The sequence below is a fragment of the Trachymyrmex septentrionalis genome, unplaced genomic scaffold, assembly GCF_001594115.1.
Source record: "Trachymyrmex septentrionalis isolate Tsep2-gDNA-1 unplaced genomic scaffold, Tsep1.0 scaffold80, whole genome shotgun sequence".
NCBI classification, from domain to species: Eukaryota; Metazoa; Arthropoda; class Insecta; order Hymenoptera; family Formicidae; genus Trachymyrmex; species Trachymyrmex septentrionalis.
Window position 1 is genome coordinate 3,093,431 of NW_017305988.1, and position 24,902 is coordinate 3,118,332.

General features: G+C 30.7%; 3 protein-coding genes across 12 annotated transcripts in view; 1 reads left to right on the forward strand and 2 right to left on the reverse strand.

Annotated features, from left to right (window-relative positions):
• The first annotated feature begins 2,379 nt into the window (after positions 1 to 2,379).
• On the forward strand, positions 2,380 to 7,295 carry LOC108754803 (ATP synthase lipid-binding protein, mitochondrial). Of its 3 annotated transcripts, none has more exons than XM_018497408.1 (5): positions 2,380 to 2,439; positions 3,248 to 3,341; positions 3,480 to 3,581; positions 4,805 to 4,910; positions 6,784 to 7,295. In XM_018497408.1, the coding sequence occupies exons 2-5, from the start codon at positions 3,297 to 3,299 to the stop codon at positions 6,945 to 6,947; spliced, it is 417 nt and encodes a 138-aa protein (XP_018352910.1). In that variant the 5' UTR covers positions 2,380 to 2,439; positions 3,248 to 3,296; the 3' UTR covers positions 6,948 to 7,295. The 3 variants fall into 3 exon arrangements, with proteins under 3 accessions (XP_018352910.1, XP_018352909.1, XP_018352908.1); XM_018497407.1 differs by lacking the exon at positions 2,380 to 2,439 and adding an exon at positions 2,446 to 2,658; XM_018497406.1 differs by lacking the exon at positions 2,380 to 2,439 and adding an exon at positions 2,446 to 2,635.
• A 2,586-nt stretch (positions 7,296 to 9,881) lies between these two features.
• Positions 9,882 to 12,228, reverse strand: LOC108754742 (transcriptional adapter 3-B). 3 transcript variants are annotated; one of them, XM_018497290.1, is made up of 2 exons: positions 12,044 to 12,228; positions 9,882 to 11,351 (listed from the first exon to the last, which is right to left on the reverse strand). In XM_018497290.1, exon 2 carries the CDS (start codon positions 11,235 to 11,237, stop codon positions 9,897 to 9,899), a length of 1,341 nt encoding a protein of 446 aa, XP_018352792.1. In that variant the 5' UTR covers positions 11,238 to 11,351; positions 12,044 to 12,228; the 3' UTR covers positions 9,882 to 9,896. The 3 variants fall into 3 exon arrangements, with proteins under 3 accessions (XP_018352792.1, XP_018352791.1, XP_018352790.1); XM_018497289.1 differs by lacking the exon at positions 12,044 to 12,228 and adding an exon at positions 11,742 to 12,028; XM_018497288.1 differs by lacking the exon at positions 12,044 to 12,228 and adding an exon at positions 11,632 to 12,028.
• A 2,482-nt stretch (positions 12,229 to 14,710) lies between these two features.
• Positions 14,711 to 24,902, reverse strand: part of LOC108754741 (merlin) — an 11,401-nt gene continuing 1,209 nt past the window's right edge. For 3 of the 6 annotated variants that reach the window (XM_018497287.1, XM_018497282.1, XM_018497283.1), the window contains exons 5-9: positions 22,559 to 22,786; positions 21,126 to 21,544; positions 19,695 to 19,824; positions 19,250 to 19,585; positions 14,711 to 15,344 (exon numbers count right to left, since the gene is read on the reverse strand). In XM_018497287.1, the coding sequence (XP_018352789.1) occupies positions 14,958 to 15,344; positions 19,250 to 19,585; positions 19,695 to 19,824; positions 21,126 to 21,544; positions 22,559 to 22,786 (1,500 nt within the window). In that variant the 3' untranslated portion in view covers positions 14,711 to 14,957. The remainder of the gene's footprint in view (positions 15,345 to 19,249; positions 19,586 to 19,694; positions 19,825 to 21,125; positions 21,545 to 22,558; positions 22,787 to 24,902) is intronic. The other 3 variants (XM_018497284.1, XM_018497286.1, XM_018497285.1) reach the window with 2 other exon arrangements.

A 24,902-nucleotide genomic window follows, 5' to 3' on the forward strand; every position in this document is an offset into this window, starting at 1 on the left:
TTGTCTATCACACAAAATTTAAGTGCTATTCACATGATGCATCAAAAATGTATCCAGCATAAATATAATTTAAAAACTACTAACTTAATGTTAATAATTTGCTTATTAAAATAAAATATAATTTTTCAAATTGTAAACACAATTATCACTGTTGCAATATTTAATGTTTTACAATTAATATTTACAATTTCATAACAATTTTTTAAACTGCTTTAACGCATTTATTATCATTTTTCCACATCGTGTGAACATAGCACACAAAACTGGCGTGATGAAAAAGTGTAGAAAAGGATTCCGCAGCATCAAATGAGGAATAGCGCTGAGTGGTTGTTTCGATGGCGCATTCTCTATTCCGCAGTCCTATTCCGCACTGTATGATTTCACCTTAATAAGCCCCCTGCACACACTAGTGATGGCGATTCTTGGATCAAGAGAATCGATTCTTTTTCCTTTTAAAAAATCAATTTTTTTATTTCTCGATTCTTTAGGAATCTATACAATTTTTTTTTAAATTGTATCGAGAGATACAATAAGACGGTTCTCAAATTTTACAAATCGTTAACTTTGAAAAAAAGGACGCACAAATACTTATTAACATTATTACACTTATTAAGATTATTATTATTAATTTTATTAACATTCTATTTTATACTCCATTATTTTATTTATTTAAAAAAGCTTTTGTATTTTTCCAAATTTTAATTTTGTTTTTACATTTGTTATGTATGTATTTTTACCAACATGCGTTTGAATTTAGCGCTAAATTTTGACACATTTCTGATTGGGTGTTTTAGTACTTTTTCGCCATTGTGCGCAATAAAAACCTTATACCATGGATACAAGGCTTAGGACCAGATTTTATCAATCCCAATTACTTTATCCGCCGATTAACTTTGAGTATTGCTAACTGCTAAATTGAAAACTCATCTCTAATCTAATTTCAAAAGTATGTATTTGTAAAAAATAGTCAAATATATTTACATTTTAATATTTTAGGGGCTGTGCACAATAAAAAAAACAGGAAACAGAGAGCAGAGAATAAGAATTTCAATTTATCAGAAATCATATATTGTGGAATACACAGTTTCTGTATATGTTAAAATTCTAATTCTCTGTTTCCTGTTTTTTTTTCCTGTTTATTTTATTGTGTGGAGCCCCTTATTTATTATCTCCACACAATATTTTTTTTTACAATTACGAACAAGAATAAGTTAGAAAAACAGATTTTTAAGTCTTGCTGTTGGTTATTCTGGTGATGAAATTAATCGACGGATAAATTTAACTCGTGTTGATGAAACTATTCTTAAAGCTGGAAACATAATAGATTTGTTCGCGTACATACTTCACATGTTCCTACCATAGCTCCTACTTATTCTTAAAGTGAAATCACACAGTGCGAAAAAAGATTGCGGAATCGAGAATGCGTCATTCAAATAACCAATTAGCGCTATTCGAAATAACGCAGAATAACGCTGATTATTGTCATGTGTCTATGACACATTCTCTATTCCGCAACCGTTTTCCACACTGTGTGATTTCACTTTAACAAGCGCGTTGAGTAAATAGAAGTTACGGTTGAAGGATGTAGCATGTTAGAGCATGCGATGTGAACAAATCCAATAAGAAACACAGACAATGGAAACAGGAAATAATAAATTTCAACCTATCAGAAACCACGTGTACTAGAAGATGTTTGCTGATAGGTTAAAATCTTTTATTCCCTGTTACTGTCTAGTACTTTTCATTGGCCTAGTTTCCAGTTTTTGTGGGTGTGAACTGGGTCAGAATGTAAGAATCAACTAACTATAATCGAGCATTTCTCTATTATTTGACTGTAATGCCTGTTATTTATAATCAGACCTTGTACTTAAGATTTTCTTAAATTTATCTTTAGATGCTCAGCCAATGAAATAATTAGTAGAGTATTTGAAAATAAATTTAAGGAAGCTTTAAATATAAGGCCTGACTATGAATATGGTGTAAGTCTGGATGTACAATAGATTTTTAAGCCTCAAGCCATAAAGAATGGACGAATCACAATCATTTATTCTCCATCGACTGTAATTGGTCAATTTTTTACGGCATAAGATTTAACACTTATTGTAGGTCCGGCCTAACAAGGGAATGCTCGACTGTAGGTGGTTAATTTTTGCATTTTAACTCGGTTCGAATCCTCGATGGAAAATAGTATATTTATGGTTTAAGAACCAATCACTCGGTGAGCAAACTATATTCTAAAACCCATTGGAAAAAAGCGTTGCAACCTTTCTGTGACTCGCTGAAACAGCCAATCAAATTTGATTTCAAATTTAATTTCCTACTGCGCATCCGCTGAAACGTTTCATCTTTTCTTATAATACCATGGTTAAGTTAAACTCGTGGTTGGTCTAGTCTGGTTGGTCTGGTCTGGTTGGTCGTTGGTCGATAAACGTAGTCAGGGTACGTAGGGAAACAGCGAATAGGTCATAGCACGGAAGTCGATTTGTTTCGTCGGTAGCTGCGATCGAGATAACTTTTCCCCTCCTTCAGGCGTTTCATATACGCTCGCTTCCACTCATACTCGAGATTTAACATTCCAAGGTTCGAATCTACTATCTCTTCGACCGACACAGGCCAACACGACACTTGTTCTTTGGTAAGTGTGGCCGTCTGCTGCAGGTCAGTAAAAATCTTATGATGGTCTATATAGTTCGTTTAACAATTCTAACATCGTATTGTATGGAAAAAGTTCGCCCCTTGTATATACATTTTGTCATGTCATTTATCAAGAATGCTAATTAATTCAATATAAGTTTCAATTGTTCATATTTTATTTGTTCGGTCAATTGTGTGGAGATAGAACGAGAGAGAGAGTGAGAGAGAGAGAGAGAGAAGCGCAAAAGGGAGGAGAGCGAGTGAGAGCGCGTGCGGCCATTTTCTATCGTAAAGTGTACAAGTTTACCGCTCCGTGCCCGGCTTTCGTCGTCGAGATTGAGCAACGTACGGTATTCGCGTGTCTGAAATTTGCCTTAAGTTTGCCCAAGGTGTGCTCCGACTTTGAAAACTTATTCGCGAGAAATTTGTTCGGCACAATCGCAGAGTACATACATACAACGGATTGTGCGTTACGTAATATTCAGCGCTCGACAGCGGACAAGTTCACAATTGTACGGCGCGTGCGATCGTCTCTGCGGCCAGTTTCACACACCACAAAGGTCGTACTTACTGCTGATCTCGTAACCGTAGGTATTTTCGTACCTATTTCCAGGTACCTTAGATTGCATTTCGCGAGACACCACACTACAGGAAACGTCATCATGTACGCCTGCAGCCGATTCATCGCGCCTGTCGCCAAATCTACCGTGAGTAAAAAGAGAATAAGAGGAAAAGAGATTCAGCCACAATTTCACGACGAAAGTTTCTGCGTGTATTATGTAATAATCTCCACTGTGCTTGCATAGCGTTTCTTACCTTTTTTTTTCTTTTTATCCTGGCTACAGCTGGTCTCTGGTACCAAGACCTATCTGCGGCCACTAAGCAGTGCCGTCATCAACCATAGTCAATACTTACAGCAGAATCAAATTCAGACACCCGTCAGTTTGGTGAGTGTTCTTTTTTTCTCTTTGTACATTGCATAACTTTTTGAGATCAAGGTTACATAAGTGACTAGTATTGCTGTTTGAGATTAAGTTTTACAGCTCGACATTAATAATTTTAAAATTTTATATCTTGTTATACAAAAGTAAGAAAGAATATATGTATAGCTTACTATTGTTGATTATCTTATACCTATTTCTATCAATATAGATTAATTTTAATCTTGGTAAACTTACTTTTTATTTCTTTGACAATTAGAAAAGGATGAAGAGTATTAAATCGAGATCATAAATTTTATCTATTTTAATAGAAGTAGACATTAGTGATCAAGATTGATTGCCAAGTTGTATAATAATTATATATTGAATTTATGGATTAAATATAAACACTTTAGAATTATATAGAATTAAATACTAATTTGCAAAAAATTTAATAACATTGGAATATTTGTATAAGTTACGATTGTTAGATATTTTGCATTCAGTATTAGCAAATTTAGTTGCATACACTATTATAGATGCATATTAAAGTTGTTTTTCAATTATTTAATTTAAGAGTATGTAAAAGTGAAATACAAACACTTTGAATTATAAAATACATATTTTATTAAACAGCACAATAAAGTGTCGAGGATTTTACGATTTAATCAATTCCTATGTTTATAATCATTAATATATATCTTTACATCATTGTCTGTACGACTGCTTTAATAATGTACACTAGTATGCACTGATTGTGTCTACGTGAATTTATCATAAGTATATATGTATATATTAAAAAAAAAACAGATTTTCTACTTCTGATATTTTATTGAAATATTTCAATCGGCTATTAATAAATTAATTGATTATTAAATTAAATGTATTGATTATATTTTCTATTAATCTTTAAATTATACACTGTAAAAAATAAAATGTTAATTTTAAGTTAAAGATATATAGTGGACTTCCTGAGATATGTAAAAATGTTAAAATTGACAAAATGTTTATTTTAACATTTTTGCATATCTCAGGAAGTCCACTATATATCTTTAAGTTAAAATTAACATTTTATTTTTTACAGTGTATATAGTAAAATAAAGGCTGTGTTGTATATTCAAGTATATATTTTATATAGGTGTGTTTCTACACTTTTGAACGTACTAGAATTATAAAACAAACTTGTTCAAAATTATTCTATTATGAATATATATAAATGTAAATTAATATCTGACTCTGCTTTGGCGCAGTTACCTATTGTACGTAGCTTCCAAACTTCTACAGTCAGTCGTGACATTGATTCTGCTGCGAAATTTATTGGCGCTGGTGCTGCTACTGTGGGAGTAGCAGGATCTGGTACGTATGTGCAAAATTTATATAATTATCAACTATTAATGTAATTTGGCAATAACGGTATAAAAGATAATAAAAAATATAGTAATAGTAGCAAAATTTGTGTAGTAATAAATATAGCAATGAGGCATATTTATTTATCAATACTAATTTTTTAATACTTACTGTATATCGTCGAATATTCTTAATAATACGTCCAATTAATTTTTTTTTTATTAATAAGAATCCTTGAATTAGAATTTAATTTTCTTCCAAATATAATTTTAAAAATTAAGGCACTTATAATCCGTTCTTATTTTAAGATAAACCTAAGTAATCTCAAGATGGTAATACAGTCCTCTGATTGACTTATGACATCATAAGACTTATACCTACTTAAAGAGGTTCTCGCATTTGATGAAATATAAGACAAGTCCATAATATAAATGTAATACATTTTATCATTATTTAATCATATCAACGATATTTAGGAAAAAATTTCATTGACTTTTGCCGTCCCGTTTCAAGATATTTAATTCTAACTTTATAGAATTTTACAATAGAACATTATAAGTAAATGTATAACCTTATTCTGTAAATATTTTCTCTTAAATTGAGATCTTTCCACATAAGACAGAAATTTAAAAAATGGTTATAATTACAAAGCAAACAAAATATTCTACGTTTGTTCAGGTAAAGTTTCATCTAAATTGACTGTACTGTTTGAGAGAAATTTATATTTTCTAATGAAGAAAATCAAGAATATTTGTCAAATGGACGATGCGTCTGTGGTTATGTAATGTACTTTAATATAGTAATTTAAGGTAATAAGTAAAAATATAATAAATTTATAATATATTTATAATTGTTAATTTGTACATTTTTAATTCAGATTATATTTAATTTATTATATTTAAGGTGTAATAATAATAAATAAATATCATGTTCGTATTATGTTTTCTGCTATTTATACTAATGTTAAATGAGCATCTTATAACGTTTATTTTGTCATTTTTTAAATATTTAATAACATAATGAGTATGATTATGTACATTAGCAAGTTAGACATTATTGATAACGTTTTTATATTATTATTTTAATTGTTTTACATAATTTTACAAATATTGTGTCCAAACTATTTATTGATTGGGAAATAGCGCGAGAACCTCCTTAAGATGAGAATTTCCTTAAATATAAGAGTCGACTATGAATACCAACCTAAATCTCTTTTTAATAGATTGCAAACAATTAATAGAATAGAAATTTATTGAATTGTGTATATATATTTTGTTATTTATATTTAAAAAAATTATATATTATAGGAATCGGTGTTGGTTTGGTTTTCTCAGCCTTAATTATTGGTTATGCACGTAATCCCTCCCTGAAACAGCAAGTTTTCAACTATGCTATTCTTGGATTTGCGCTATCTGAAGCAATGGGCCTCTTTTGCTTAATGATAGCGTTCCTTATACTATTTGCCCTTTGAATCCTGTTTCCTGAAACATATCCCTTCTCATAGAAGTGAAGTTATAACGTGATCTTATTTACTGCATATGATATAGGAAAATATATTTACTTATTCGACTTATGTTATTCTGATATTTCATTAGTAATATGCGTGTATATAGATAGTGATATATATACACTATAATATAATGTATATATAGTGGCCCGTATTCAGAACGCACTTTTATCGATAAAAGCGCCCTTTCATCTCTAAAATTCTATAGTATACAATGTAAATTATAATATGTTAGCGTGCTAACATCGTGTTAAGCGCGTTCTAAATACGTGCCAGTATATTTACACAAATATTGATATCATCTCAATAAAATTTTTGACTTTGTCATGGGAGACATTGTTTATTCTGCATTTATTCAATGATTTGCTATTCCAGGTGCTGGAATTGGATCTGTATTTGGTTCACTGATCATTGGTTATGCCAGGAATCCTTCCTTGAAGCAACAACTATTCTCATACGCTATCTTGGGCTTCGCTTTATCTGAAGCCATGGGTCTATTTTGTCTTATGATGGCTTTTTTGCTTCTATTCGCCTTTTAAACCACGATATCTGCATAAGATATTGCTGATATAGTTTTAGTGCGTCACTGCCAAGGCAGCATCGTCTAGCTGTATGGTAAAGACGACGACTGTCTCTGGTTGCGCGGGATGCCATGAAATCATTAGAGAAGCTCGGATTTTTCATGATTCGGTAGGATGCAACGGTGCGACACAACGGTGAAGAAGAAATAACACATCTTTGTATGAACCACCGTAATTCCATCCAAGTCTTCAGCTTGTTTATAATAATTTCATGGCCTATTGTCTCATGTAGCGTATAACTCACATTGTTATGAAATAATGAATTTCAGTATAACGAATGAATAAGACATTGAAAGTTAAAATTACGTTAAAAAGAAAGCGACAGTCTCACCCCGCAAACCTATATACGCACGTACATACTGTGTTAGAGTGTCCTATGTGACATAGTACATTTTCGATCTTTTTGATTTTTTTGTCATCCGAAGAATTCATCATTGTTATGCCGTCATATACGCACGTTATTGAAATTATTCTTGACGAGAAAAAAAAAACTGTACAGTAATACCGAATAAACATCTTTGTCGTGAAATCATGAATTCTTGTGTTTTTTTTATTATTTCCTTCTCTGCCGATTCTCTGTGTTCGAAGACATTTTATTTTCATGAATTATAAATTCAAGAAATAATTACCTTTAATTTATATTTACTACCTCATCTTTATTTATTACCTTTTATTTATATTTTTTGTTTTTTTTTACCTTTAATTTGCGTTTCGTTGCGAACGTTATACGATTTCTTGAGCGTTATGTATGATTTTTTCGGTAATATCAGTACGACACTTCGTTTTTCTTAGCGTTAAAACATTACCGTGTCTCTAGATTACCGATCTCGAAAAAAATAGAGATTTCATTTAAAATCTTGTTATGATCATTTTTTTACGATGTTACACTCTCTCGAATATTGCATATTTTTGGAGGATAAAATAGATGTGATGTCCTTTAATTTTTTTTGCGTAGTGTGTCTTATTTATATTTTTCATTAGGAGTGCGTTTTATTTAGCGCTCACACTCTCGAGAGCATTATTTGTCCTCGTTTGACATTTGATAAACGACTAAAATGAAATAATTCCATGAGCGTTGCAAGCGTCAAGTAGAATGTACTCTAATATGACGATTAACTTGTGTTCTTTTATTACAATTTTTTATTAGCGCATTGAAGATGGTTTGATTAGAGGTTAAAATGTGTACCATTTAATTGCATAGCGTTTATTTTATATTATTATACAGTGTTTTTGCTTCAACTGAAGCATTTAAAATATTTTTATTTTTAATATTTTTATAATAATATTACGATAAAATACTAAACGAAAAAATTTTTTGTTTCAAAGAGAAATATTATCATAGGCAATATATTTTTGCATGCTTATTATTTTATGAGATTTCAAGAGCACTTTGACTTTTTTAATAAAATATTTTTTTTAACACAATATAATTCCTTTTATTATTTTGCACATGAAAGTATCAAAGTAGAATTATCGAAAAATTATTAGTTCATAAAATATTTTATACTATATATTCTAATATATTTTGACAAATAGAATGCTAAAATAAAATATAAAATATCTCTTAAACTATATTGATTTGTTGATAATTTTATTTAGTACTTGTATGTTATTTATAACTTGGTAATGTTATTTAGTACTATAATGTGAAAAATTTCACCTAGAAATGATCTTGAAATCTCGTAAAATAATAAGTATAAAAAAATATATTGATATGATAATATTACTCCGAAACAATTTTTCTGTTTTAATTTTTATCATTATTGAAAACAAAAATATTTTAAATGCTCAAATTGAAGGAAACATCCTTTTTTTGTGCAATCAATTTATAATATGAAACATGCATCGAGATCCAATTTGACTCCTTAGATTATTCCTTTTCTTTTTTTATTTTTAATATTTATGTTTCATTTATAAAATACAATGATAGTGCAAGACAGACTTATTAGAAATGTTATGATTTCGTGATTAAATAAAGATCTTTTTAACTGAAATATTTATACGGTAGATTATTTAATTTTTATTATCGAAGCATCGCCATCAAATCATCTAATAATGATAGACTTTGCCAATAAATAAGACTTTGTCGCGTTTTGTGTAACGATTCACAAGATGAGGTGAAAATTTTTATCTCGCTGCAAAAGCAACGTGGCAGACACAATCAATTTTTGAAATAAATTCATTTAAAATAAGAATACATATATATATTAGTTCAACATCTTAACTTTGATTGTTAAGTGGCATTTCTCGTATTTAGATGATGTATTCATATAAAACGATCTTAATTCCAATCTTATTATTAATTGCGTTAACATTACTCATAAGGAAATATAACGCGCGTCTTTACTCTTTTGTTACCGAAAAGAAGCAGAATTGTAACGGTAACTATAACAATATGCCCCGTTACAAGTATCGCGTTACTTATTAACCCTGGAAATGGTACATATGGTGGTGGAAGGATACAAGGTATATTATTGCGCATAATGGCAACAGTAGAGGGAAGAGAAACAATCAAATGTTGTATATAATATCAAATTAATTTACAGTTTAAATAAATTTTTCGGAAAAAGGATTCTCTTATATTTACATCAAATTGTTCAAACTTGGAGTTTTTTTCAGTATTTCAAGTAAATTTAATCTTGTAACATTATGCCAAAGAAAAATATATGTTCAAATTCAGTATATACAGACTATTACATTATTGGATTCTAAACTATGTTTACGTTGCACAAATTAATTTTTATCATAATATAATTATGCATTGATTTCTCCATATAAACCTTGTTCAATCTATATACTTCTTGGTATAAGAAATTCATGATTCATAATATTATTACGACCATTATATCAAAGATCCCAATAAATATTTTTTTACAACAATCACACAATTTAAAACATATCTTTAAACTATTTAGTAATATTTAATTGTTCTAAAAGATTTTCCCTTTCTCGAAGACATGCCCATGCTTTCTCATGATCCTTTCTCGTCAATGGTACTTTTCTCTGTTTCGCCATGGACAATTTCTTATAATGTTCTATCACGTCATTATCTGCAACGTTAATTTTCCGTTTCAATGCTTGCCTCTTGCTCTCTTCCTGGGCCAGATTTAATAATCTCTTCAGTTCCGTAACATTATGATTAGATAATACAACAAGTTCTTGTTGACATCTTTTAATTTCTGCAAGAATCTCGTCATCCTCTTGATGTTTTTTTTGCACATCGGGTTCCAATATACCTTGCTCGACCAATTCTTTATGCATTCGTAACTCCAGATTCATGGAATTCTGGATAGTTAGATCTCTCAAAACGGGTGGATCTCCATCTCGGAATAATTTGTTCTCCATGTTATTATTTGCAACATATACATTCTCTTCCAAAAGTGCAGAAACCAATCTCTGAGTAAGAGGTCCTGCAATACTATTAGTTTTTTTATCACCTTTAGATATCAAGTGTGACATATCTGTGCGATTCTTCTTCTTCTCTCTGTTTGAGTTGGCTGCATCTTCTTCTTGCAATAAATCGTTGTGTGCCCACATTAAGCTATAATGACGGCCTAAGGGAGAAATCTTCTTGAATTCATTTATGTCCCCATGCGTAGCAATTAATTCTTCCAATAATTTAATATCATCAGGCATGATATCAGTGCAATAGGAATCCACTGATGCCCAAAATTTGTTGGGTGTATCATTTTTCGGTAAGAGCAATTTTGGTACATCAGACTTAGATCCTTCGATTCTTGACATTTCATGTAAAGTTGGTATTACCTGACTGGTTGAACTTCCTACTGTCTTCTGCTTAAAGAGTTTTGTATGTAAAGGTGACTGACTCTTAGTGTTAATCTCCTTTGGTTTAAATTTCTCCTCACGTATCTTCTTGTCAAGTAGAGAGAGACTCTTACTGCTCTTTGATCTTCTGTCTTTACGTTCTTCTGCAGAAAACAAGCTGGCAATCTCATCTTGAAGTGTACGATGCCGTACAACAACTGCTGACAAGAGTGTCTCAAGCTCTAATTGTAGTGTATCAAGATCATCCATTACAACACCTTCTTCTGCTGTACGCTTTAAGATACTAGTATATCTTGGCAGATGTCGACTATTATCGACTGTCTTTAGAAGAAATTGAGAAGTTGTTGGCTCGGGTACTTCCGAGCTTGCATCAGAATTCATTGTTGAAGATTGTGCAGTTTTTCCAGATTCACGTATTTTAATGACAGCTTTCTTAGAACTCTGCTTCCCTTTTCCAGACATATTTGTTAATGAGTCGTTCAAGCAGAAAATAACTAAATTGCTGCTTTCCACAGAAAGGCTATTATTTTTATAATTAATTTGCAATAGCCTCAAATGAATAATCTTATGTTACATCTGCAATTATAATTATTGAACACAATTATTCAACATTCGTAAAGTAAATATTAATAATTATTGAATACTTTCTATTTAGTGACACAAATTAATAGAAGTGTCGTTCAGTTGATACAATCAGAATACCATGAAAAATAGAAGATTTGTGTGTATTGACTTGGGTCCAAATTCAACTGACTAAATGGAGAAAGCACCCAATATAAATTAAATAAAAATAATAGTAATAATATTAATAATAATAAATAAGCAAGATGAAAGTCAATGCTAGGTGTTGGCTTACATGTCCTTTATTACTTATTATTATTCAGAAAGCCGTTGTCATTTTACGGATTATAAATGTTTCATTTACTTCATCTTACTTTTTGAACATAAAATATCAATATTACATACTGTCAAACTGTTGAATAGTAGTAAAAAATTATGCAAATCGTCATTTAGGTTAGAAATATCACCATGTTGGTTTCATTAATTACTTCGCGACTTCACTTCACGCTAGTGTTGCTGGTGTGTGAAGAAATTTAATGGTGCGGCCACAATAGAAGGAATAAGGAATTAGGAATAAGAAATACGAATTTCAACCTATCAGAAACCGTGTATTTCAGTGTATTCAATATCTGATAGGTCGAAAACCTTATTCCTTATTTCTAATTCCTTATTTCTTCTATTGTGGCTGCACCTTCAAGATTGATTACCTTTGTGGCAACCGCCACCAGAGGTCTAAGATGAAATTCGCGAAAGTACCTCAGTTACGCGAACTTGCTTTAATAGTATAGCCACCTAAACCTCCAGAGCGTCTTCAGGCAGGTTCCCACTACATCGCCTTACTGATGAGTCTAGTAGTGTGGGACCGAGACGAAACGTCACGACTGACCAAACAGCTTCAAGTCTAGTCTCCTTAGTGAGTTTCCTCCTTTACCGACATTTCATTATATATAGCAACCGCTACACCTTACATACTATAACCTTGATATATGTAACAAAACATTTTACAACCTCTACTGGAAAAATTATATATATGCTTATTGGGCTGTGTTTACCTGGGTGCATCCGTGTATTATTTATCCTCGTTTAACATTTAGTGAACAACAAGAATAAAATGATACATAGATGAACTCGAGTGAAGGCAACCTGGATGTCGCGCGTCGTGTATCGCGTGTCGCGCAACGCGTGGTGTGCAAGATCCATTAGAATAAAAATATCGGTAAAGCTGTACATTCATTGGATGTCGCGCGCGACAAACATTGAGCTGGTATGCCGGAGACATAAGAAAAGTGAACGTTGCCATGTAGTTTACATCCACTTTGTTAGAGGGCAGTAGTGCGTGGCAGCATTTTGCGGTTACAGGTTTTGGGGCCGTTATGTCCTCTCTCAGGTTTCTCTCTGGTAAAGCCCATAGCACATTCAAAAATGTAAGGCCGAAAAACGTAATCAGTAAGTGAATTGCCCAATTACGGTAAGGCCAATAGCGAATTCAATCTTACGATATCCTTACTGATTACGTCTTATGATTTATCCACACAAACTTGCATAGTCGTATAAACATATGCATAAAGAAAATTATCCAATCGCATTTGTCTTACAAAATTACACGTAAGATGTGATTGGATAATTTTCTTTACGCATACGTTTATGTGGCTATACAAGTTTGTGTGGATTTATCCTTACGGTCTTACGTTTTTCTATGTGCTCCCGGCTTAACAGTATAAGCACTGACGAGATACTATTAAAGACCGATATCCTTATGGGAGTTGGCGTTCTTGTGAATATTGAAGTAATTAAGAGTTAAAAACTGAAAATATTGTACTAATTTTATGATTTATTAGTTTAGTGGACATATTTATGCATTTAGAACTCGATTTTTCTTTTCAATTATGATTTCAGTGCTATCATCAAAGTTTGATTATCAACAGAGATGATAACTGCAGAGAAAAAAATTGTAATTTTTCTGCAATATATAGAATATTATAGCTTTAGTAAGTATGCATATTTATTTATGAAACATTTATGTAATAAAAAATCATGAATTTAATAATGTATGAACCAAATATTTATGTTAATAATAGCAAATTTATATCAATTGTCGGTAATATCGTTGTTCAATTACCTCCAGGCCCTTTTTATACCGCCGAAAATTTGCCCAAGGTTGACGGTCTTTAATAATATCTCTTCAGTGGTATAAGCCTGTTCTTTTTGGCTCAACTTTTGCACTAGTTCATCTTTTTTCCTCTTCTTTCTTCCTGGAGAGAAAGATAAACTGGTATAAAAGTTCAGTAAAAAAGAACAGACCTTATAAAATAAAAAAATTTTTAATAGAAAAATTTTTTTATGTAAAATATTTGGCACTGTTAGATCGAATAAAGAAAATAATGAAAACAATTTAAAAATAATAATGAATTTAATTTGAATAAAAAGTTTAGTTAAGTTTTTTCTTTTTCATAATTTATTATATTATATTTCAAGATTAAGCAGCCAAATATATTACATAAAAAAATTTTTTTATTTAATTAAAATTTTATTTTATACTGTACTTTTTTAATTCTTTGTGAAAACACTTGCATTGAATAAGATTACGCAATTTGTGATACAATATGTTTTGAAAAAGAATTAAATAATTACTACTACTTTGATTGGAAAAAGTGTAAGGTTTAACTTGGCATCAGTTGTTGATAAGAAATTTTTTATACAAACGATACACGTATCATTAGTTAAATAAATAATAAAGATAATATCACTTGGGTTTTATTTTTTTTTGTTTGGTACACTAAAGATAGTGTCACTTGGATTTTATATAATTTGCTATAATAGTTTTTGTTTCGAGGAGCACATATTCTTGTAAAAATAATACAAATTAAGTTTTAATTTGGTACAATAGAGTCTTTTTTTATAATGTACAGAGAGAGTTATTTCTTATCGAAATTTTCTCGAAAGATATTTCTGATAGAAAAAATATGATTTTTAATGCAAAAGAAATTTTTTCACACCATTATGATTGAGAATATAAACGATGAAGACAACGTAACGAGACGGCAGAACATTTATGCACAATATTAAGCACGCGATTCACTCACGTGTGATATCCAAAAGACGGTCCCGATTGGATTAACTTTATTCGGAAATAATTGCTTCATTGATCATTGTAGGAAAAAAATGATTCAGAACTTTTTAACTCAATTTTTTTATTAGGAATAGTGCTATATAATTAATGAGCGCTATTTAAGAAACTTGTACTTAAAATAAAATAGATATTTGAAGTTGGCGTATATATTTGAATTTGCCGAAAGCAAAAATTTTAATATAGCGAACAACAGGTCTATGATTTCCTATATACAATATCTGTATAGAATTTCAACGGACATTTTGTAAAAAAGAATTTCAAATTTGTTAATAAATCTAGTTCAATGTCTGATTCAATATTCTACATAGAATACTCAAGTATATTATTACAAGATATTTCATTTCTCAATTAGATTAAGTGGATATCCACTCTATTCTTTGCATACGCGCTCGCATACATATTTATAGGATCTTACTTTTTCAGTGTCAAATGAATTTTACTAATATCATATTAATACGCGTCTATTAGTAAATTCATTTTTTTCTCAATAATTACAACTCCTCAAAGAAGGCGACTCTAGCTTTAGTGGATCCGGATTTCACTTTTTTTAGAGTACTGTATTTATTTTCGCCGAGTCGAACTTGTTCCTCATGCAAGTGATCCAATTCACACTGTTTATCACCAACTTTTAAACCTTCAATTTCGGAACGTAATTCTCGCAGTTGTTCCTGTAAATGCTTACTTTTCTCTAAATAATCGCTCCTTTCCCTTTCAATCTCTAATGAAAGTTGATCAACATCTCCATCGCTAATAAGATCATAGGATGTTAAATCAGGTGGTAGAGGTTCTGCGTGTAAAGGTTCTAATTGTAGAGTCTGAAGATCTGCTTGTAGATCTGACGGAAGCACTTGCGTAGACGGAAATAAATTTGGCACAGGCTGTCAACAAATTAAATAAACGATTCATAAGTTTTATGAATAAGTAAATAAATAAACTGAATAAGTAAGTAAATAAACTAAGTTGAAAAGTCCTTTATTATTTTGCAATTTTTGCAATTATAGTTAATAAGATATTAATTACTAAAAATCACCAAATATTGGTTTTCATTAATTATTTACTCAATTATTATCAATTTTACAAAAAAAACAGCAAGTGACAAAAACTGTTTATTTTCTTCTCAGAATTCTGAACATTTTTTCAGAATTTTTCAGTACCGCATTTTCTCATATTGGTCAAAAAAATAATTACTAATAAGAAAATGCAATACTAAAAAATTGATAAAAAATTCTGAAAAAATTTTTAGAGCTCTATGAGAAAAAAATAAACAATATTTGTCATGTGTTTTTCTGTGAAGTTGATAGTGCTTCAATAAAAAATTAATGAACACCAATATTTGGCAATTTTTAGTAATTAATAGCTTATTAACTATTGCGAAAATTGCAAAATGATAAAGGACTTTTCAATTCAGTTTAGTTCGCTCTACCAGCACACGAAATATTTAGTGGTCATTCTGGGACACTCTGTATACAGTATATGTATATACAAAGAGTTCCGATATTTTGGGATTAGAATTTTTATCTTAAAATGACTTGAAGAATCTGCCGTTAGGTGCGTTGAGTCTGAAACGTCCATATACAGTATCCACCAAAGTTCAGGGCAGTATCTAAATAACTTCTGGATGGTTCGAGATATAGCATTGAAACTTATAAGAATACAATCAGGTACATCAAGAACGACGGTTTAAACGTCTAATGAGTTCTTGCATTTGATTGCATATTCTATTAGATATAAAAATATAGATCAAACAGGTACAAGAGTCACTGATGCACCTAATGCATCCAATGGGATCCAATCATAAAATTTATTTTTTCCGGATATTTTTCCAGCAACAATCAGACATTGTGGTTACGTTCGCTTTGCTGTTTACAGCGCTTGTAAGTATCAATTGTCCCTGTTTAATATTTACTAAAGAAGGATGAAACGACGCTTAAACCGTTATAAACGTCAGAGCGAACACAGCCTGTGTAACACAGTGACTCGTTTCATTCTTGTTTATAGGCAAATAACAAGGATGTAATGATTCACTAAGTATTACTTAAAATAAGTTAAAACCTCGATTAAAAGTTAACCATGAGTTGTAAAATTGATGCCCGTTTCCACCAATGTAGATTAATTTTAATCGGTTCAACTTACTCTTCGTCTTTTTCTAGTTCAGAAGATTAGAAAAAGATGAAGAGTAAGTTGGACCGAGATTAAAGTTAATCTATGTTAATCTATGTTAGAAATGGGCATAAAGGAGTCCCATGTAATCATCGGTTAACTTAATCGAGATTGATGAAAAAGACCCTAAAGCCCAGTTTCACAACTCACGGTTAACTCTTAACCGAGGTTCAATTTGTTTCTCATCTCTTACCAATTCTAAAATTGGAAAGAGACAATGAATAAGTTGAACCTCGGTTAAGGATTAACCGTGAGTTGTGGAACTGGGTCTAAGAATACAAGAATTCGATCGGTTCAGCCCTTATTGAAATCTAATAATCTCGGTCATCCTCATCTCGCCGGCTCGCGTAAAAGTACACGATCGGTCTAACCATGAGCCATGACATGTTGCACTTGTCTTAGCAATGAGATACTACCGTGTCTGATATAAAAAATATGGATGTTCTCATATAGCACAAAAATTTGCAGCAATATTGTTGGAATGTGTTGCAACCATAGACATAATAAGAATAGACCGAGCTTACGTTCGGTTTTCACGCTCACACGTAAACGCTTATGCTTAAGTGTTGTTTTTTGGTGCTCAATTTGGTTTGTTAGTAGTCATATTAAATAAGTGAAGTCGTACATTTTGACTATTAAGCGTTAAGCTTGAACACGTAATTGATGATTATCATTGATTATAATTGACCGTAAGTAATTCATTTCTTATATATTAAAAATAAAAACTTATGAAATTTTGATAAATATCTGTTTAAAATAATATTAATGAGACATTTGCTCTTATAGCGAATAAAAATTTATTCAATAAAAAGTAATGATTTAAGTATTATTTCTTAAAATAAATATTTATTTACTGTAAGCAAATGTCCCATTGGTACTATTTAAACAAATAACAAAAAAGTTACATTGAAAAAAATTTACAAAATTATAATGGCTTAGTTTACATCGTGCATTTGACACATACTAATTAGTAACTTTCTATTAAATTATTTTAGTTTCAGCGATGTTATTCAAAGAATGTTGTACTTAATTAATACAATAAACTTAAATTAATACAATATGCATCAAAATAATTAATTAAATACACATCTCATGTATGAAATTAAGATAATTCAACGAAAGTTACTAGTTAGTACTCGTATCAAGTGCACGATGTAAACTAAGCCATTATAATTTTGTAAATTTTTTTCAATGTAACTTTTTTGTCTTATAACTCTCTTTTATTTCCTTCCATCAAAGGTGCATTCGAGTCGTGGTATTTCATCGGGAGTTAGAGATATCGTGTATATATTCCCAGTCTGTGCATCTTCTAAATCAACTAGAACTTTATCTGTTAATGCTAATTCTTTTTTCTATTTTTTGGTAAAAATTTAAACATTCAATTCCTTGTTGGTGAACAAAATCCTTTTTTTATTAGCATAAAATCGGGAAACGTTTGTAAACGTCATATACAAGTATATTACGAGAGCGTTAAAATATGTATGCAATCCAATCGAACATGCTCACGTTTATTTTGGCCAATAAGCGCTTATTTGCGCTCACGCTTTTGCTGCCCTACCTCGATGAAATAAGCATTTGTGAGCACCAGTATGACGTCACGGATGACGTCATGAACGCATCTTTGAGTGCTTACACCGCCAAAGCGAACAATGTAAGCAATGCTTATAAATGCTTAAAGCGTGTGAACATGCAAACCGAACACAGTCCGAGTATGAGAAACGTGAAGACTAGATAGAAAAGGACGGACAATGGATGCCGCAGAGAGAATTAAGGGAGAGTGAAGCGGATAGCGTTTCTCTTCTCTGATTCCGCCATTTATAGCTCAACTTCAAATGTGCATGTATGCATGTACGTATATGTACATACACACAATACTAGTGCGGTACAATACTAGTGTGTGCAGCACCGTATGTTCCATCATGCTTCCACCATCACTACATCTCGTACTCACTCCAACGAACGGCGGAATCCACTCCACTCTTCCTTGATTCTCTCTGGGATGCCGTGTAGCTTTCTCTTTCTGACTAGGAAGGGGCGAGGGGGGGGGAGGGGAGGAATAAAGTGTGGTTAGTGTAAATATCTTGCTCTCTGTCTTTTTTTTACCTATCTTCCCACTGAAGTAGAGGACACGTTCGGTCTATTCTTATTATGTCTATAGTTGCAACGTTGCATATTGCAACGACGTTTGGACAGACCTGAATTAGACAGAGCACTGGCGTTTATCCTTTGTTATTTACGCTTCGTCTTGCTCATGGTGGAAGAAGACAGAGTTTACCTATCATGGAACATTCCGATCGGAATTATTTTATTTTCAGTAGACAACACAATAGAAATTTATGGAATAATTGAATAATTCCTATCGGAATCCATTCCAATTTGCTCCATGATAGGAAAATGAGACAACGCGCATAACGGCAATCCAGAGCAATCAGCTAACCAATCAAATTTGGGTTCTAAATTTGATTCTACTGTGTATCCTTCAAATTGTCTCATCTGTTTTCTACTACGGCGCTCACTGAGAGGGCGGAGAAAAAACTCTGGTTCACGAACTGAGTTTTGGACAAGTCTGATATAAATATTTCTAATTGCACTGTTTATGAATCAATGTTAACGGTGTACTTACAGTTATGGTAGAGGTATAGGCATTTCTACTCAGGAACTCTAATAATTTTTCCTTAGCTTCTTTCTCAGCAATTCTTGCACGTAATAATTCGTCCTTTAATTTTTCTGCTTCAGCAGCTCTACGTTCCGATTCTTGAACTAGTCTTTCAGTTAATAATTCAGCTTCTCTAGTTTTCCGTTCCAAATGGACTTTTTCTTCTTCAGTCTTCATATTATTCAATCGTATACGCGTGATTTCTTGTTCAGCTTCCGATGCTTTCTGACTTAAAAGCATTGCTTCTTCTTCTGCTACACGGCTTTTCTCAGCTAAAAGATCTGCCGTCTCTTCAGATCTTCTCTATAAAACATAAAATTAAATAATTAAATACGTACATTTTCTATGTATACATTTAATTTATATTTTTATATGTTTATTTCTATATTTTTCTGTGTCATTAGTTTCTTACAAGAGCTTCATTTGCCAATCGTATCTCCTCCTGATATTGTAGAAGTCGCTGTTCCATTGCAGCCTTTTCTCTTTCCGCTGCCTCTCTTAATTGTTTTTCTCGTGCTAATTTATTTCTTTCAATTTGCCTCCTACATGTAATGTCATAGATATTTTTAAAAGATTCAGATGATCAAATATTGATAAAAATATAATTTAAATTAATCATTAAATTAAATCATTATCATACATTTTATTTCCTTAAATATAATGTACTCGATAATATATAACAATCTTCGGTCTGTTAAAAAAATATCTGGACTTCGATTGTAATACTTACAAATATACAACCGACAGGTTAATTCCATTTAAAGTATATGCCTTTGCAATTTAATATACTTATTCACACATTATTTTTGTGATTATTTTCATCGTTTAAAAGAAGATTACGGAGAAATTATGGTAATGTAATTATTTTTAAAAAGTTATACATTTCATCAGCGACCTTGATCTAAGAAGACATTATACAGGACAGATTTCTGAGTCAGCTTTTTAAATTAAGTAGAAATTTGTGATAAAAATTATGTTGAAATATCATAATTTTTATTTAAAAAATCATCCAGTGAGATGACTCTCTGTCCAGCTATACGGAAATAAAAGATGAATAGCTCAGAATTAGCAATTTTTTATGAGCTTTTAAATTAGTGCAGTTTCAATTTTTGAGCTCCATCCCTTATCCTCAAAACTCGCAAAAACTAATTTACACTTAAAAGATAAGTCATAGAAAATAGCATTATATCTACAATTTCATTAATAAAAATGGCTCCAGTATTAATGTGATACAAAAATATACAATCCTTTAATTTTGAGCTAGAACCCTTTAGCAGGAAAGTCATTTCTGGCGTCCGGCACGTAAGAAAAAATTATGTTAGAAAATCAGAAAATAATTAATCTCAAGACTGCAAATTATCTGCTAATTCAGGAGCTCTCGGAATATACATAAATCGATTTTTTACTTGCAAGAAAATCACCCTTATTTAATCGTAATCTTATTTGCGAATAAGATTCAGCCATGACATAAGAGCTAATGATATATTTCGCTAATTATGATATTGATATTATTAATCCAACGTTTCTTAAAACTCGAATACAGTCCAGGCATGTTAATAAAATATGATATCATGTCTACATTATAGCAGAACGGAATGATGAAGGTCTTTCCCTTCATCATTATCTCTTTAGGATGAATTCGGATAGCAAAAAGAATTGTTCGTTACTTGTCAGAGTATCCTTTATGTATTGTCAGAATTTCATAATTTTTAAATTTCCAAGTTGAGGGCCTTTCCTTGTTAGTTATGTAGACAATGAAGTCATTAGACATCTTTTTGAATATATAAACACAGAATTTGTGATAAAAACAAATCGTTTTATGAAGGTAGATACGTTTACTTACCTGGATTTTTCTTCCTTGGCTTGTGCTTTCATTTGTTGAACTTCCATGGAATCCGGTTTGCGTCTCCTCATAAATAGATCGTGATTGCCAATACATAGATCTAGGATCTTAACAAATAATACATGAGCAGCTGTATCACTATTATGTTCGTTCAACTTTAAAGCTATTAAACCCCTCACCCAGCTGCCAACATCTGATTGTTTTTTTACCAGTTTGTTCATGCGAGTTTTCTGCGAGAAGAACATGAAGTTTGGTGATGTTTTCTCTACAGGCTTGATTATGAACTTCTTATCGTCGAAACTAATATGACGAATTTCCGACCATGTAAACGTTGTCTTCGGTGCCAATTTATTTTCCTTTTCATAAATATTCAATCCCAATGCTGTAACTCCAAGCCAAAGATCTGTTTCCTTCTTATTCTATGATATAAAACAAGAAAATTTATATTAATAGATTTTTTAAGATATCAAAATATTTAAGGATATACAAAATATTGGTAAATGTTTACTTTAGGGGAGACATACACACACACACACACACACACACACACACATCTCTGATGTTCTTGACTTTGACATATGTTGTATAGTCATATACAACATATGTGTCAAGAATACTCTCTTAAGTGCTCTCTAAAAAGTTTTTTAACTATGGTTTTTTTAACTATATTATTAAAAAATTAAGTTAATTATTCTCTCTAATAGTTTGAATAGTAATACAATACATATTTTTGGAAAGTTACATGGAAAGTTATAAACCCATGTGGAACCTTGCTTTACATTTAAAGTGCGTAAATATGCAATTTTTAAAAATGTGTTCCGCGCCCGGCGACTCCACTATCAAAAAATTAGACACACAAGTTTGGGTTGAACCTTCCTTCACGTCAAAAATTAACAATTGTAAATCCAACTTGAAACTTTGCTTCGTGTTGAAAATTGTAAAACCAAAGTTAAATTAGTTTTTTTTTTTATTAAAGTCTCCCCCCCCCCCTGGGGACTCACTAGCTCTATACACATACATATAATGTGTGTATTCAGCGAAGCAAGGTACTACATGAGTTTGCAACTTCCCACGCAAAGCGAGGTTCAACTCAAACTTATTTTTTGGTAATGGAGTTCTCTCCCCCCACCTCCGTAAGAGAAAGAGACGAAATCCAGTGCGTTCACGCACTATATTTCACAAAGCAAAATAAAATTTCACATAGATTTAACCATAGGTATGTAAATATGCTCATAAAGCGATATTTAGATTAAATAAAATTGAATCTTTCCGGTTTGTATCTTTTTAATAAATAATAAGGTAAAACCTTTTGGAAGTTGCTCAGAAGAGTGTCCTTGACAACATATATCAAGATCAAGATCATCACAGGGGTTTTCTCTAAAGTGAACATTTACGAAAGATATTAGTTAATATAAATTACATTATATACCTACACTAATAGGAAAATAGTTCACACCATACATATCGAGATCCTGAGCAATCTTAAGATATTCCATTTCTGCTTCGTCTCGAGACATGCCACGATGATCGGCGTACCAAATTTTTATCCTATCCTCCCACATTTCTGGAGTCATTTGATATTGATCTATAACTCTTTGTGGAAGCAAGTCCTCACTGGCAAGCATTCCAGGGCGATATGAAATTTCATCATAATCACCATACTGATAATTAAAATAGAAATTACTATTTTTTCCATTATACACATATTATAATTATTAATTTTTGTAAAAAAAAACTAACTTTCGAATGCATATTTAAATCAATATATACATATATAAGATATCCCATTAACTACAAACAAATACCTCGAAAAACGTGGAAAGTACGGAAAAACGTTTCGAAAAGTACAGTTTAAAGAGGGAAAGAAAAAGAATGCAAATAATAAAATCAATTTTCGAAAAAAAGTTAATTTTTGAAGATGTGAAGACTATCGCATTATTCCATTTTTTCTATGGAATTATGTGATTTTTTAATTAGTTAATATGATTCCTCTAATTATTCTGCATATTAAGTTAAAAATATAAAATCAATAGTTCACGAAATATTTTATACTTCATTTTGGCACATTTTGATATGCGATATATCGTAAACTAATTTTTCGATAATCATATCATAATATTTTTATATACAGAATGACGAGATAAATTGATGTAAAGAAAACACATAATTGCTATTTAAAAAATGAATATATAGGATGTCTCGAAGCAAATCCTAGTGTTTAAATATTTTTATGTAAATTTATGTACATATCTGATTCCGTAAACTGCACGCCAAAATTTTTTTCGGTCTTCAAACGCAATTATGAGCAGAATCAGAGTAGTAATTAAAATTGACAAGCAATTTTTAAAGCTAGTAAACATTTTAATAAAAATTAAAAATTAAATGTTAATTTATTTAATGTTATGAAATCTTATATTTGTAAATAAATTGCGAAAAATACTGCCTCAGTCAAAGTTTGAACCTGGAATTCTCAGTAAATAAACAAATAAGTCACTTTAGAAAACAGTTTTTTATATATTCTAACATGTCAATAAATAAGTTAATAAATTTATAAACCTATAAAAGTAATATAGAATCACTTTATCTTTTTTTTTTTCTATCTTTTTACGAAAAAAGGATTCGTATTCTACTTAAATCATGTCAGATACACATGAATGATTTAAGTATACGTTTCCCAACTTTTTGTAAAAAATATTTTAAAAGATAAAAAATATAACCTACTTTTTCTTAAAATCTTCACTACATTCATGTACCTATTTGTAATAGTTTTATATTTTTTTATGTTGAAAAATGTTTCCTTTTTTAAATTTATTAGTTTTCAACTCTTATCAGTTTTCAACTTTTAACAGTTAACTGAAAAAATTAGAAAAAGTTTCAAAGATCAGTTAAACTATGCAGGATCCGATTATCTTATTTGCATATTGCAAATTGCACAGTTGCTTTTCTTTAAGTATATGTTTGTCACATCAGTTAATTCATCTCAACTTTTATTCTATTCATAAAAGTATTAAGGTACAATTATAAAAAAGATAATAATTTACGAGATATTTGACATTTCATGTCAATATATGCCAGAATAAAGTATAAGATACCTTGTAAACTTCATTCTTTTTATATCTCTACTTTAATACTTTTATGTGCAAAATAATTAAAGGAATCACGTTACAGAAAAATAATCATATAATCCATTTTTAAAAATGGTAATGACCTTTATATGTTTGACCTCAACTTAAAAAAATAAAAAACAACATGCACAAAATACGTCCCCCTTGAAATCCCCGTTTCATTTTCATCTGAAACATTTTTTAATCAAAAATAAGTAAGATATTCAAGATTTTTAATTTCCAAGGTGTGTGTGTGTGTGTGTGTGTGTGTGTGTGTGTGTGTGTGTGTGTGTGTGTGTGTACTTGAGGAATATGCAGAAGTAAATCAAGTCCAAAATCTATTTACTTTAAAAGTGGAGTTCTATTTGATAGGAGCTTTACAATATCTTTGGATTTGATACAGCTTTTATCTAAGCAATTGATATTGTTATCTGAAATGTGTATAATTTATGTTTCTAATTTAAATTTTTTAAATATATTCTATTAATTCGATTAATAAGTCACATAAAGTACAAACATGTCTTATCTTATACAAGCAATTCAGAGTACATAAATAAGATAAATCTATAATTTGTGTATGTTGCATGTTTTTAAACTATATTTATGTATTATATTTAAAATATATTTTGTAATATATACATATATATACGTGTGTATATATATATATATATAT

Coding starts and splice junctions, on each gene's coding strand:
- LOC108754803 (XM_018497408.1), top strand. CDS start 3,297: ATGTACGCCTGCAGCCGATTCATCGCGCCTGTCGCCAAATCTACC. Junction 3,342..3,479: donor CGCCTGTCGCCAAATCTACC/GTGAGTAAAAAG, acceptor TCCTGGCTACAG/CTGGTCTCTGGTACCAAGAC. Junction 3,582..4,804: donor TTCAGACACCCGTCAGTTTG/GTGAGTGTTCTT, acceptor GCTTTGGCGCAG/TTACCTATTGTACGTAGCTT.
- LOC108754742 (XM_018497290.1), bottom strand. CDS start 11,237: ATGTCTGGAAAAGGGAAGCAGAGTTCTAAGAAAGCTGTCATTAAAATA.